The 16,063-nt window shown below is 31.2% G+C and overlaps 1 protein-coding gene across 1 annotated transcript in view; it reads right to left on the reverse strand.

Annotated features, from left to right (window-relative positions):
- Window positions 1-16,063, reverse strand: part of Shaw (potassium voltage-gated channel shaker cognate w) — a 61,610-nt gene that overhangs the window by 3,927 nt on the left and 41,620 nt on the right. Inside the window, exon 5 of the mRNA XM_072538851.1 lies at window positions 8,568-9,093. Within this exon, the coding sequence (XP_072394952.1) occupies window positions 8,568-9,093 (526 nt within the window). The remainder of the gene's footprint in view (window positions 1-8,567; window positions 9,094-16,063) is intronic.

A 16,063-nucleotide genomic window follows, 5' to 3' on the forward strand; every position in this document is an offset into this window, starting at 1 on the left:
TGTTCTCGATGCATTTAGATGACCAGGTGTCATTGCAAGATAATAAGAAACCAGATATTATTTTAGAATACAATAAAACCAAAGGAGGTGTAGATACAACAGATAAATTAGCGCCAGCTTATACCTGCAAAAGAGGAACTAGATGGTGGCCACTTTGCTTATTTTATAATATTTTTGGCGGTAATTAACGCATATGTGTTATATATGCATGTAAATCCTCAATATAATAGGAACAAACTACATAAATGAAGGCTTTTTATAAAAGAATTGGCATATAATTGAACAAAAAAATGCCGAACTACCCGAAAGACAACAAACGTTCCACAAAAAATTCAAATTAATTTACATGCAGTACTTGGAACAAGTGGAAATGCAAATGAAAGTCCAAAACGTGGAAGGTGTAAAGACTGCGGATGGAAAAAAGAAAGAAAATCTGGTACAAGATGTCCAGCGTGTAAGAGGTTTATTTGTCCTGATCATTTAAATATCTTTTGTAAAAGTTGCATTGAATAAATATATAATTTTAATTGAATATAAAGTTTTATTATATTTTTTATTACAAAAAAAAATGTTTTTAGTTTTGATACATCGATAACATGAAACTACAAATGCTTCTACGAATTAATAAAAAAAAATCGGAATTTAATTGTACAACAGCTCAAAATATGTACACCTAGACACTGATGATGGAATATGGATTCCGAAAACATTTTGTCTTCATGACACAGCCCGATTGGGTTTTTTAATTATATACCTTTTATAAAGGATTTTAACAAATTTTTTTAAAAATTACAATGTTCCTTTTTAGGGACATTTTTTTCTCCTTAGCCCTTGCCAGGAGGGTTGGCACACAAATCTTAGTCCCTAAATTAAAATGACTTACTTGTCCTATTGGATTATCTTACTAGCAATAAAACATGTTACAGTAAAAATACTTTGAGATTTATTATTTGTTGAACTTTGTTTAGCCTTTTACGTTAATTTTGTTAAAATATTTCCACTTTTTTTTTAAATGTTTTACCGTTTTTACTAGTTTAACATTACAAAAAATTCAAAATTGTTTTAGTTTACTCCTAAAGAAGCTATTAAATAAATAGCGAAATATTGAGTATCATAGAAAAAAGAAAGATTTTCATTACAGACCACTTTACCCGATAATTCGAACGTATTGCAATCTTACTGCAGTTTTAATCGATTATAAAAAATACGACTGTTTCAATACTAACAGGAAGGCATTTTAGATAATTATTATTATATGAATTGTCTGCATATTTGCATATATTATGCATATTCTTTAAAAATTTTGCATATATATGCGTATATGCCAATCTTGTGCATATATATGCGAATATTTACTCTGTTTTCTGTTGCATCAATTCTGTTTTGTAACCATTAGTAAGAAAAGTCTTTCCGAGCAATTTTATCGTTCAAGATCTAGCAAAGACGGAGAGCAAAAAGTCCTAACTTAAATCCTATTGCAAACCTTTGGGATTCACATTCAATTAACGTCGTCAGGCCAGCAAATCGCGATAGACGATGGAAAGTTATTTAAAAAACTGAAGAGAGCTATTAGCCTCGTACCATATTTTTCTCAATATTTTTCTTTCTTTTGGTACTATTACTGATCAATAAAGGAAAATTTATATCAGTAAAAAATCTTATGATAACCAGAAGACGTTCATATTTTGATTGAGCTGCTTTTATGTCTTGCTCATTGGGGTATATAGGTGTGTACCAAATAAATATGTTATTATATTAACATTGAAATGAATGAACAAGCAACATTAGGTTCTTCATCAAATACAATTACTAAATAAAAAAGAAATATCATTTATTTATGGTTTCTAAAATATCCGGTTTTTTATTTGTAAGCCTTTATTTTTGTTTTCAATTTAGTGTCGCAATTCATTTTATATGTGTCAATGCATAACAGAAGCCAAATAAAATTAATTGAATTTTAAGGAAAATAACATGTTATCGATTTTTGTACACCTAAAGAAAAGCTCTTTGCTTATAGACCAGAGAAAATAACAAATAATAAGCTTTTTCGTGGCACTGTTTAATATTTAACGACCGCTTTTAAAAAATTTGACAACAATACGCAGTAAACAAGGTACACAAAATATTAAACTTTTTCTACTCTGTTTTATTTATAAACAATACATAAACAATGTAAGCCTGCTATTTGAGTTTAAATACTAAAGGTGAAAGCCAGTAAATTATATGTAAAATTGAACTAAGTTTACTGAAAAAGCATAGAAAATCCTTTAAAATGAAATATTTTAAAGTTATTTTTGTTAATTTGTTGCTTAGTTATTGTAAAAATATCTTCAAAAGTAGATTTTTTGAACTATATTAATAACTTTGGGACAATATCACACTTATTCACCAAATTGAAGAGAAAGGTTTATTTTATCAAATTAAATCATTTTAATCATCGATTAAAAAATTTCTGTTAAATATTTTAAAATAGGTATACAAAGGAGTATTATATCAAACTTTTATACATTTAAAATAACTCAGACGCATGAACAATCAACATATAGGTTAATTTTTTTTATTTAAATTGTTGGCATTTTTACATGAATTTAAAAAAAATACCCTACGACCCCTAGAATCCGAACTATACTAAAATTCAATAAACGATGCAGGAGACGTAAACATTAGCAGGTATAGGCCTCTAACAGATGCGCATTTAGGATTATCTTTTCTTTTTTCCAGAAATATTATCTTGTAAAATGCGAAATTTATATTTTAATTTTGCAAAAATTCGAGACAAAGAACCTGTTTATCATTAGTTGATATCCTACAATAGGAACCGGTCATCACCTTTAGTATTTAAAATCAAATAGCTATCATACATTATTAATATATTGTTTATAAAAAATGACGTTAAATCCTTTGAATATTTTGTTTATTATATATTGTTTTCATCAAATTTATCAAAAGCAATTGTTAGATACCTGTGTCAACGAGTGTCATGGGAAAATCATTAGTTCTTCGGTCTATTATATAAATGATATATTTGATGATTGATATAAAAAGAAGTATTTTATTTTATTTTAAAACAATTAGGAAAGACTTTTAAAAGATACGAAAAATACCATAACAAAATTATATAAATAAAATAAAATAAAATACTTAAAAATAAATCATAAACCCTTGTTTCTAATTGTTTAATTGTCTAATTGTGTGATTGTTTTTTACAGTCCACCCGCTAAATGTTTGTACAAGTATGACATTATACACGAAATATTTTTAAAATATAATATGACTTCTTTGTAACTGCCATTACCCTCTCCCCTTCCTTGCGAATAATAAAACAAAATGAAATGGTCCCCAGGTGGGTAAGAAAATTTCTGAATCCTACACCTCAAAGGTATATGTCTCCACGACAGGTATATCCAGGTATATATCCTCACGACAGCTTATGATGACGAAGATATCGAACTATTTTATGAAGATATATCAAAGGCTATGGAAGAACATAAAAATCGTCTTATACTAGTAATTGGAGTTTTCAATGCCAAACTAGGTAGAAAACTAAACAAAGAAGAAACTAAAATAGGAGATTTCGGGTATGGTCAGAGAAATGATAGAAGTGTTACTTTGATGAACTATCTAGAAGAAAAGCATATATACGCAATGAACTCCTTTTGCAAAAAGAAGCTATAACTAAAATGGACATGGATCAGCCCTAATAGATCCACAAAAAATGAGATCGACTACATACTGTTCACGGAACAATATATCATTTAAGATGTAACAATTCTTAACAGATTCACAACAGGTAGCGATAACAGGATGGTAAGAGCAAAGTTAGTATTGACGGTAACTATAAAATGAAAAGAAAAATAATTAGAAACTGGGATCCAGTAGATATAAACAAACTAGGGCAATATAAAGAGATATACAAAGACCTATTAAAAGCACAACTTACCCACAAATTAGACAGTGATGATAAAGATATAGACACAATAGACAACACACTTACAGCAACGATGATTACATCAGGAAAAGAAATAGCAAAAAAGGATCTAAAAAAGAACAACTATATATGAACAGAAACAAAGAAGCTTATGGATAAAAGAAGGAAGCTGAACGAAGAAGGCAAAGAAAATCTATAGAATCTATAGAATAAGAGAAAAGAAATAAAAATATAAGAAGTAATACAGAACAAAAAAAAATATGAAATGCTTAAGACCGAAATTAGGAAAGTGTGAAATAAACAAAATAAAAGATGTCACCGGAGTAGAAACAAACATTAAAGATGACATCATAAATATAATCCACCATTTCTACTCAAAATTATATAAAACAAAAAAGGAACCACCAGAAGAAATTAAAAACCAACTTAAGGCTAAAATAAAAAATGTCAACTCAGAGCTATAGCCAGAAATAAGCAAATCAGAAATAAAGAAGGCATTGAACGAAATGAAAAACAACAAATCGCCCGGAAAAGATTGAATATCTGCAGAGATGCTGAAATATGGTGGAAAAGTGGTAATTAATACTCTACATTCCCTTTTTAACAAGATACGAGTATTAAAAGAAAAAAGAATCCCAAACAATTGTAAGGAATCCATAACCATTATCCTACATAAGAAAGGAGATTAAGCAGATATAAAAAACTACCGTCCTATAACACTCCTCAATGTAATGTATAAACTCCTAACACAAATTTTAACCAATAGATTGACGACACAATTCGTCGGATACCAGTCGAAAGAACAAGCTGGTTTTAGAAAGGGATTCAGCACAAGTGACCATTTACTAAGTATGAAAATACTTATAGAACGAGCAAATGAATACCACATTCCTCTATATATAGCATTCATAGATTTCGAAAAGGCGACAGTGTTGAACATTGGACAATGAAAAGTTCTTTGATTAAAAGCAGAATTGACCACAGATATACGGAACTAATAGCCAATATATATAAGGAAGCCAAAACAACGATTAAAGTATATGAAGGAACAAAATCAATACAAATAAATAGAGGCGTGAGACAGGGTGATACAATATCACCGAAACTTTTCAATCAGGCTCTGGAAGATATTTTTAAAAGATTAGAATGGGAAGAAAAAGGTATAAAAATTTATGGACAACGCTTGAACCATCTAAGGTACGCTGATGACATCGCATTGATAACCGAAAAAAAAAAGAAGAATTATTTGAAATGATAAAAGAACTGGACGTAGAAGCTGGAAAGATAGGCCTTAATATGAATTACTGCAAGACCAAAATCATAACAAATACAGATGAAGACATCACAATGAGGATCGGACAAGATGAAATAGAACAAGTTCAGGATTATATATATCTGGGTCAATCTATAAAACTTAACAAAGAAAACTAAACAGCAAAGATAAAAAGACGAGTTAGACTGGCCTGGGCAGCATTTGGCAAACTAAGCTACACTCTTAAAAACATAAGATATCCACAGCATCTTAAGACCAAAGTATACAATCAATGCATACTCCCTGTTTTCACTTATGGTTCCCAAACGTGGACATTTACAAAAGCAAACAAATGTTGCACATAAGACTAATGGATAAAAAGAGAAACGAGTGAAAGAGAGAAAACAAAAGTAAGGGATGTTAGACAAGAAGTTGCAAAATTGAAATGGAGATTTGCCGGACACAATATAAGACAAAATGAAGACCGATGGAACAAAATTCTTATAAGTTGAAGACCGTGGGAATATAAACGAAGCAGAGGAAGGCCCCAAATGAGATAGGCAGATGATATCAAAAAGCACGTGGGCTCTAGGTGGATGACTGTAGCGACAGACAAAGAAGAATCGAAAAGGATTGGGGAGGCCTATGTCCAAAGATGGACCGAAGAAGGCTAATTAGATAGATAGACTTCTTTTTACTTCTCACAAAAATTAAAACGATAAATCTACACCACATATTCATACACAACAGCATACATCGAACAAAGACATTTGAAAATGGTTGGTTGGAATTATTGTAAGTTTTGTTTTGACAGCGTTTGTAGTGTGTTTATAAATTATTTTTGTGTCATTTAAATATTCAATACTTTTTCGCAATTTGAATATACATATTTATTAACAAACAATTGTTATAACGACTAATTTATTTATTTGTGTGAGAATTTATGTTTTAGTTAATGACAAATAATAAAATATTTATTCTAACATTTAAATCGACATTTAGTTAGTTCAATATGGCTAAAACCACGTCAATGGAGTAATATAAAATATTTTTTAAGGGTTTTTATTTTTAAAGTATGCTAAAAATGCTTTTTAGTTTATATACTAAAACGCTAAGCCCTTTTCTTGTCCACCACTTTACTCAAAAACCATATTAGATAATTAAAATATTTTTTCGGAATATTATTAGTATTACGTATGAGATTGTCAAGATATACTTTTGGTACAAAAATTCACTTCCGGTTTTGAGATGACCGGAAGTTAAAATTTACTTTAAGTTTTAGACCCCACAATGTATATATGGATCGAAAGATCTCGTCGAGACGAATCTAAATATGTACTTCCGATTGCGATCCGACACCGGAAGTGACCCGAAACGCGCATAAAACGTCAAGATAGAGCAAATCTGACACTGGATTCGTGATCAGCATGCAAAATTAACTGCTAAATGATATCCATGTCGAAATTTGATGAACTAAAAATTGCATTCCGGTTTTGAGGTCGACTTCCATAATTACTTTTTTTTTACTTGCATTATTATTGATGAATGTTATGTATATTCTTGCTTATATCGTTTGTATTGATCTCTTAATGTTTCTCGCAAAATAAAAATTTCATTTAAAAAACTCGTCGAGTTGGTCCGCTAGTTTAATAATATTTAAGCAAAGTACACCATATTTAACAGTAAATTTAACAAAATGATATGCTAATGAAGCCCTGAGGTAGATTTCTATTCAGCTGTTTAGATCGTTACCTACATATATATTAACTTATATACAATGAAATGCACTTTTATTTCCGATTACTATAGCTTAAATATTTATTTATAAAATATAGATCTTATAGGACAAGCTCTAGGTTTCCAAAAATTCACGTTCATACATGTTTGTTCATACATGTATACATTACGCTCGTACATGTACATATAACCAGTTTTAAAATGCAATAAATGAAATAAAAAAGGAGTATAGAAACGACTATTGTAATATTAGGGGTAATGGTAATGGTATAAAAAATGCTTATTAAAAGCTTAAAATTTTTATTTTAAAGAAGATTTTTTCGAAATTGAATCATTCCATCATCAGTTTACTAAAAGAGAGAGTAAAAATACAAATATTAAAAAATAAATAAGTTAAAATTTAAATATATAGAAAGAACACGTTGGTTTTTTACTACTTACATAAAAAGTTGTTAAAACATTGTATGGCCACAGAAAAACATTGGAAGGATATCAGTATTAAAAAACAATCCTCATGGTATTTACAAAGGTAAATGCAATAGACTGTTAACTTTGTTAATTAATAAAAACTGAAAATGGGGGCATCTTACATGACCCCCTGGAGCTAGTGAGGTTTTATCGACTTACATTACCTCTGATCTGTTCTGGAGTCTAGGGCTAACTGATAGAAAGATGGTATGAAAAATCAGTTAGTACCCGTCAATGTCAAGTGGAATGATGTAGTAGGAGCAATTGCCTATTGCCAATTGACCAATTGCAATTTGTTATTGATCCTACTACACACAAAACACAATTCTTCACCAAAAACGGCCTATTCACAAACTGAAGCACAATGACTTTTGCTACTTAGCTACTTTGAATAACTTACAAATTAAAACAGTAAGCTAAAGAAAATGCTTAATAGGTAATAAAGTACCATAACATAACATTTTATTAAAATACTAAAATACAGAATGTTCTATTTAAGAAAACCCATTCCAAGTTTCGGCCAAACTTGTAAACAAAAATTAAATATTTGCTATGGTAATAATTTTACACAATACTATTAATTTTTTAAACACAAATATATTTTTTGATTTTTGAATCTCTACAATTCTACAGGGTATTAATTTTGCTACGAAATTAATAAAAAAAAAACAAAATTATCTTTTAAACTACCTCGATAACACTGCCAAACCTTATATTGAAAAAAAAACGAGGGAAGAACATTGGGAAGAGTCAAAAAATGTAAAACTATACGGGGTCTCTCATTAAAAAAAGATAAGTTCGTTCCACCTTGTTAATAGTGATGGCCCTCTAAATTTTAAAATATTTTTTAAAAGTATAGTCTTTATCTATTATGATACCCAATAACTTCTCGCTACATTTCGACTTATCATCGTTACATATTATCCGTTTAACATAATAATGTTGGTTGCAGATATTAAAATAATCTCTTATTTTTGATGACTATTGCATCATCGTCCGAAATATTTCAACTTACACTTTATATAATTTTTCATAAGTATTTTTAAAAATCTGGATTTTCCAAATTTTAACAAACAAATACCCTCTATAAAAATTTTTTATTTTATATCTCTACTTTATAATAATTATATATAAATACATACTAATGATCACAGTTAGGCTACGAATAATTCTAAAACTTACCTGCGTATGACTGTAGTACATCGCAAAATTGGAGACTATTACTGGTACGGGTAAGGCTATCGTCAGTACACCTGCTAATGCACATAAAGCACCCACGAACATTCCAATGTAAGTCTTAGGCACCATATCTCCATAACCCACAGTGGTCATGGTTACTAGAGCCCACCACAAACCCAGTGGTATGCTCTTAAAATCGTTATCCGGATTTGTTTGAATCCTTTCCGCGTAGTACACTAAACTCGCGAAAATAACTATACCTAGAACGAGAAAAAACACCAGTAAAGTAAGTTCTTTCGCTGATGCTCTAAATGTCTGAATCAGAATTTTCAGCCCGGAAGAATGACGAGTGAGCTTGAATAACCTCATTATGCGGATGATTGAGAAGAATTCCATGATGTCCGCATTGTCCACGTGAGAGGCGAATTTTCTGAGCAACAAGTCGATGTAAAAGCTGGCCGTGGCTATGTAATCGATTATGTTGACGGATGAGTTGATGAATTCACATTTGTTCGGGCTTGCAATAAACCTGTAGGATTATATGGCATTATTATGTGTATTACATAATTAAAAGTAATTCTACCATTTTATAAGTTAATATAAATGTCTATTTTATTTAATTACAATACTTTATATGTTAATAGAAAATTAGAATATTTTGACCATAAAAAGTATGTATACTACATTATTTAAGAATTTGAGAATTAGAAGTAAAAATCTTAAATTAAAAACAATGTGACATGTGGCATATTCGTATATTATTGGTATGCCTATAAACATTAAAAAATTTGTTCTATTTTTTTATTTTCATTATAATTAATTAATTTCATTATATATATATATATATATATATAGATATATATATATATATATATATATATATATATATATATATATATATATATATATATAATGAACCAGAAGTATTTGCTGACAACGTAAGGAAGTAAACGTTAAATAGTGGGTTTGCAGCAATAAAAAATAAAACGTGTACTCTTTTAAATTTTTATTCCAAGCTTTCGGACATTGGTTATGTCCTTCATCAGGGAGCTACAAATGTAATTAATAAATTGTTGGTGTTGGTATAGTATACCTCATTAAGTTTGTAAGTAGAAAAAAGTTTTAATTAATTATACCAGCACCAACAATTTATTAATTACATTTGTAGCTCCCTGATGAAGGACATAACCAATGTCCGAAAGCTTGGAATAAAAATTTAAAAGAGTACACGTTTCATTTTTTATTGCTGCAAACCCACTATTTAACGTTTACTTCTTTATATATATATATATATATATATATATATATATATATATATATATATATATATATATATATATATATATATATATATTATATATATGCAGCAACTACAGAGGTATAACTCTCCTGATTATCCCTTCCAAAGTTTACGAACGAGTACTGGAGAAAAGACTACTACAAGAAGTAGACCATAAGCTGGAGCAGTCACAGAGCGGTTTCAGGAAGGGAAGAAGCATCCATGACCATGTTTTTACACTCAAGCATCTAATACAAAATGCACGAAATACAAGCACGGAACTATACCAAGTCTTCATATACCTCGAAAAAGCATTTGATAGAACCCCGCGAACCGAAATAGACAAAAGCCTAAGAAACAGAGAAGTAGACAGCAAACTCAGAAAAACTATTATGAGCCTATACAAGAACACAAGAAACAGAGTAAGAACAGATAATATGGAATCAGAAGAGTTTAGAGTCAATGATGGCTTACGACAAGGAGGTGTACTAGGCCCCATCCTGTTCAATATTGTACTAGATGGTGTAATGAAGCAAACTAGAGAAGAAACATCGAGAATATTTGTTGGACATAGAAACCTGGAAATGATACAGATAGCGGAGTGAGCATTTGCGCATGACCTCATTGTATTTGGAAGAAACGAGGACGCACTTAAGAGAAACCTCCAGATATGGAGAGATAAACTTGAAAAACGTAACCTGAGAATTAATGAAAGTAAAACCAAGGTCATGGTATGTGGGAAAACAGACCAACATACAAACATTAAAATCAATAACTATACTTTAGAACAAGTCGAAACCTTCAAATACCTGGCAGTGCAACTAGAGAGTAGGGGTACACAAGAAGCAGAGATAAAGAATCGAATAGCAAACGCTTCCCGGATATACCACGCAATTAAGAGCACATTCCTATCGAAAAAAGAAGTATCCCAAAAAGCAAAGATAGCTATCTACAATACAGTTTTTGTACCTATCTTAACATTTGAATGTGAAAGCTGGACGCTCACCACCAGAGTAAAAAATAAACTGCAAAGTATTTCAATGAAGTATCTAAGAAGAGTACTAGGGGTGACCAGAATGGACAGGATACGGAACGATGAAATAAGAGAACGCCTTAAAGTCCAACCAATAGAGAAGAAAATCGAAGAAGCCCAACTGAGATGGTACGGCCACATGGTAAGGATGGATAAAAAAAGCCAAGTGAAACAAGTGTGGGAAGCGAGAAGAACCTTGAAAAGACCGAGGGGCAGACCCATGAAGACCTGGGACGATGAAATTGCCGCCATCCTAGACAGGAGAGGAGTCACCAAGGAGCAAGCGAAGAAATTGGCAAGCAACAAGAAGAATTGGAGGAAGTAATTATATGAAACCTAAAAAGAGACTTTACACCCAACACCTTAGGGTAGAAGGGTTATTATATATATATATATATATATATATATATATATATATATATATATATATATATATATATATATATATCATCATCAATCAGCCAATCCCGTCCACTGCTGGATATAGGCCTCCCTCAGTTCTTTCCAGTGTTCTCTACACTGGGCCGCTTGTAGCCAGTTTCCCGCTACTCTTTTTATGTCGTCGGTCCATCTAGTCGGTGGTCGTCCTCGGCTTCTTTTATAATTTCTGGGCCTCCATTCCATAATTCGTCTTGTCCATCGTCCATCTTGTGTTCTGGCTAAGTGTCCTGCCCAGTTCCACTTAAGTCTCGTGGTTCTTTCGATGACGTCTTGAACTCCTGATCTTTGCTGATTTGTCGGTTTGTTATGTGGTCTCGGAGGCTCACATTCAGCATTGCACGTTCCATGGCTCGTTGTGTAACTCTTAGTTTATTCGCAGATTTCTGCGTGAGTGTTAAAGTCTCTGCTCCATAAGTTTGTACAGGCAAAACACATTGGTTATAAACTTTTCGCTTGAGACACATGGGAATTGAACTTTTTAGAATATGGCTTAGTTTGCCAAATGCATATTGCATATATATATATATATATATATATATATATATATATATATATAAACCATGAGATATCAAGTTTCACTAGTGTCAATTCATTAATGTCTAGGTAGTGAATGGTAGGTTTTTTATATATTTTACAATAATTTTTTGTTCCTAATCTTGTACATTTTAGAATCTTGACAAAGGCAAGAGTTTCCTGCCGAAACGTTGATTTCAATGAACAATAAAATCTAGTTCCAAATTTAATATAACTTATGAAACCTAAACCCAAGAAATACTAATTTTATAATAAATATACTATGGTTCAATAAATTTCATAAAGCTATAATATATTGGCATGGGTGAAAATATGCCTTACTACCGTAGTATTCAATCTGACTACTGACGATCAACACGTTCTACAAATGACATTATACCAGAAATTACTAACAAAACAAGCCAACCAAAAACCGGAAAATTTTTCTTTCACGCTGTAAAACCTGCAATTTAGTACCAAACTTTTTAAACATAAATACAAGCCATCTTATATACTAAAACGCTAAGCCCTTTTCTTGTCCACGACTTTACTCAAAAACCATATTAGATAATTAAAATATTTTTTCGGAATATTATTAGTATTACGTATGAGATTGTCAAGATATACTTTTGGTACAAAAATTCACTTCCGGTTTTGAGATGACCGGAAGTTAAAATTTACTTTAAGTTTTAGACCCCACAATGTATATATGGATCGAAAGGTCTCATCGAGACGAATCTAAGTATGTACTTCCAGTTGCGATCAGACACCGGAAGTGACCCGAAACGCGCATAAAACGTCAAGATAGAGCAAATCTGACACCGGATTCGTGATCAGCATGCAAAATTAACTGCTAAATGATATCCATGTCGACATTTGATGAACTAAAAATTGCATTCCGCTTTTTGAGGTCGACTTCCATAATCACTTTTTTTTTTACTTGCATTATTATTGATGAATGTTATGTATATTCTTGCTTATATTGTTTGTATTGATCTCTTAATTTTTCTCGCAAAATAAAAATTTCATTTAAAAAACTCGATGTCGAGTTGGTCCGCTAGTTGCAATTATTTGACTTTTATAAACCTTACACGTAAATTCGAGACAAATGTTTTTATATATAATAACGGATTTATTACGGCTGTCGCCGCTTCTCCGCCCCCAATTTCCATCTTTTTCTGTCATATGCAGTTGCCTCTTCTAAGTCTCTTGCCGCCATTTCTTCATCAATATCGTTGCGCCAACTTCTCCGTGGTCGTCCTCTCTTTCTTCTTTCAGGAGGGATCCATTCCAGTACTCTCCTAGGCCATCTGTACTCTGGCATTCTTTTAACATGTCCGAACCAGATTAATTGTTTTCTTTCTATGTCATCATTGATATTTCTCTTCATTTTCATTTCGTTTCTTATTTGTTCATTTCTAACTCTCTCCAGTTTCGATCTACCGCAGCTTCGTCTCAGATAATCCATTTCTGTCGTCATAAGTTTGTTTCTATTAGCTTTGGTGACGTCCCATACTTCCGAACCGTAAAGTGTAATACTTTGGACTATACTACCGTAAATGTGTTTTTTGGTTTCTCGTCGAATTGTTTTTTGCCAGAGAAGAGAGTTTAAGGCACGAGTCGCTGCTCTGCCCTTGTTTATTCTTTCCCTGATTTCATCTGCGCTATTTCCCTTCTTGTTGAAAATGACCCCCAAATATTTGCAGGATTGCACGCCTTTGATTTTGTCGTCTTCCAAGACTAGGTCACATATTTCATCTGTTCCCACTGAGAGATATTCACATTTTGTCATATTCATGTTTAGACCTGCCACCTCATATTCTTCTTGTAGTTTTCTTACCATATAGCTAAGATCGTAGCTGTCTTCGGCAATTACTACCTGGTCATCCGCAATGACAAATCCTTAGTGAAATGGGTAAAAAAATGTAGAAACAAATGTTTTTAACTTGTTTGTAAAACAAGTTTTAAATTTACTTATAACTGACACAATTATCTCATTAAAAAACTAAAGTGTCAACTCGTTAAAAATGAATCAAATTTAATTAACCCATTAATGCCCAGCGTTGCGTTTTCGTAATAGTTTACATAGCCGACTAGGGCGTCATCTTTTGGAAAATGACATAACTTATTTGGGCAGTCAAAGTTCAGATTTATTTCACAACAATTTCCTTATTATTTTTTAATGAGAATTGATCGCAAAACTTAGGTTTCTATTACCAGATGGCCTATTGAAAGTTATAGGTTAATTTTGACTTCTGTGAACACTGTTTTTATTTAGTAGTGAGTCGTTTGTGTATAAACTAACTGGATAAAAATTTGGTTTTTGGCAGCAACGTATTGTTTAATCATTGAAAAAGATATATCTATCAAGTAAGTGCTATTATTTTGTTTGTGCTGTTTGGTACAACTGCCCAATTGTGAGTGTTGCATTCTCGCAACACTGAGCAGAAGGCACATCATTGGTACATAAAATCATTTTTATTTCAAAAGGTGGAAATAAAATATATAATCAACGTGGCTCGAACATCGGTCGTACTATACTCTGTTTTTTAACCAGGAGGAGTAAACTAAAAAGACAGATTCACACCCAAGAAAGTTACTAGAAAAGTCACCAAATACATCTTCTTTTTTGGGTTTGAATAATAATTTTTCGAATTCACTTCCAATATATATTATTTAGTATTTCTAATTACAATAAAAAAATGTTGGACTGTTATGAAAAAGTTGAAGAATTTTTAGAGTTTATTTATCACATTAAAGAAGAAAATCGTAAAAAGAACGTATACGAAAGCGATATATTCGTGATAAAATGGTATCTAAAATCCAATGGAATTTTACAATACTACTGTTGAAGTCTGCTTATATTCCAATACAAACTAAAGTAATGTGCTAATAAAATTAGCATTACTTTAGTAAATCTTGATTTTAACAATAACTATTCTGCAAAACTAACCTGTTGCCTGTTTTATTTTTGCTAGCGTGGCTGTTATTTTCATTCCAGAATTATCAATTTTGATTTGTTTATTTATACATGTTTATAATGTATAAGCAAATCATGTTTTGTTTCTCATTTGAAGATATATGACCCAAATCTACCCGACATTTTTTAGGTGTAGAGGAATAATTACCACTAGTACTTGGCATCGAATCCACATTGTTATCTTAATAACACTAATATGTCGCGAAATAGTTCTGAAAAGAACTGTTTTTTATATAAATACAAACGAAATATCTAAAAATGTAAGGAATAACGCAGAAAATACAAAAAAATCGTCGATATACTTAAATATTGAATTTTAAAATTTCACAAATGTCATTAGTGTCAACATGTCATAATTTAGTGGAGTAAACTTGCCTGCGGTTGGACCAATTACAAACAAGCATTACAGCGCGGAAAATTTGAATTACTCCTCCTGGTTAAAAAACAGACCATAGTAATAATAGTCGTCCTAAATTTTTTTTTAATCAAGGCCATATAAAATTATGTCCATGCTGAAAGAATCGAATCTTATGGAGTCGGCTTTCAGTGCAGATGTTTTCCTAGCACCTCCTGATCCCACTGAATTGACTGATAAAGATAGTGGATATAAAGACTGTGGAGGAACATTAAATAATCTAAACAAAAATATGTTGGATGCGTAATCAGAAGATGTAATTCATCAAGAAGAAGAAAGAAGGATCGACGAAGAAAATATAAATCCATATAAAAAAGAGGCAGATCTTCAAAGTGTGACACTAGTTCAGGAAGAAGAATATACGGAAGATATTGAGATGAAAAAAGAAATAGAGACACAAAATGAAGAAATTCAAGATATTCAAGTGGCATCTACTGATTCTTGCAAAAAGTGTAACTCTCCTACTACGAAAGTAAATTTAGGAAGATTTACTAGATGAAAATTTCTTTTATTTGGATATTGAATATAAAAAACTTAATGTAGTACATACCCTTCTTCATTTTATTCACGACCACTTACTTCTTTACAGATCTTTAATTTTTTTTTCAATGAAGAGATTTTAACAAATATTGTAAAGGAGACAGTTCATTATACTATTCAGAAAGGTATTACTTTAGAATTTGGAGTAGACGAGTTAAAAGCTTTTATGCTTTTAGGTATTTTACTAGTTAGTGGGTATAGCACGAATCCAAGAAGACGCATATACTGGGAAGAATCTGATGACGTTGAAACAACCTAAGTTGCAAACGCAAAAGCGCCAATTGAAACCTAAATAAAA

Source organism: Diabrotica undecimpunctata, chromosome 7 (assembly GCF_040954645.1).
Source record: "Diabrotica undecimpunctata isolate CICGRU chromosome 7, icDiaUnde3, whole genome shotgun sequence".
NCBI classification, from domain to species: domain Eukaryota; kingdom Metazoa; phylum Arthropoda; class Insecta; order Coleoptera; family Chrysomelidae; genus Diabrotica; species Diabrotica undecimpunctata.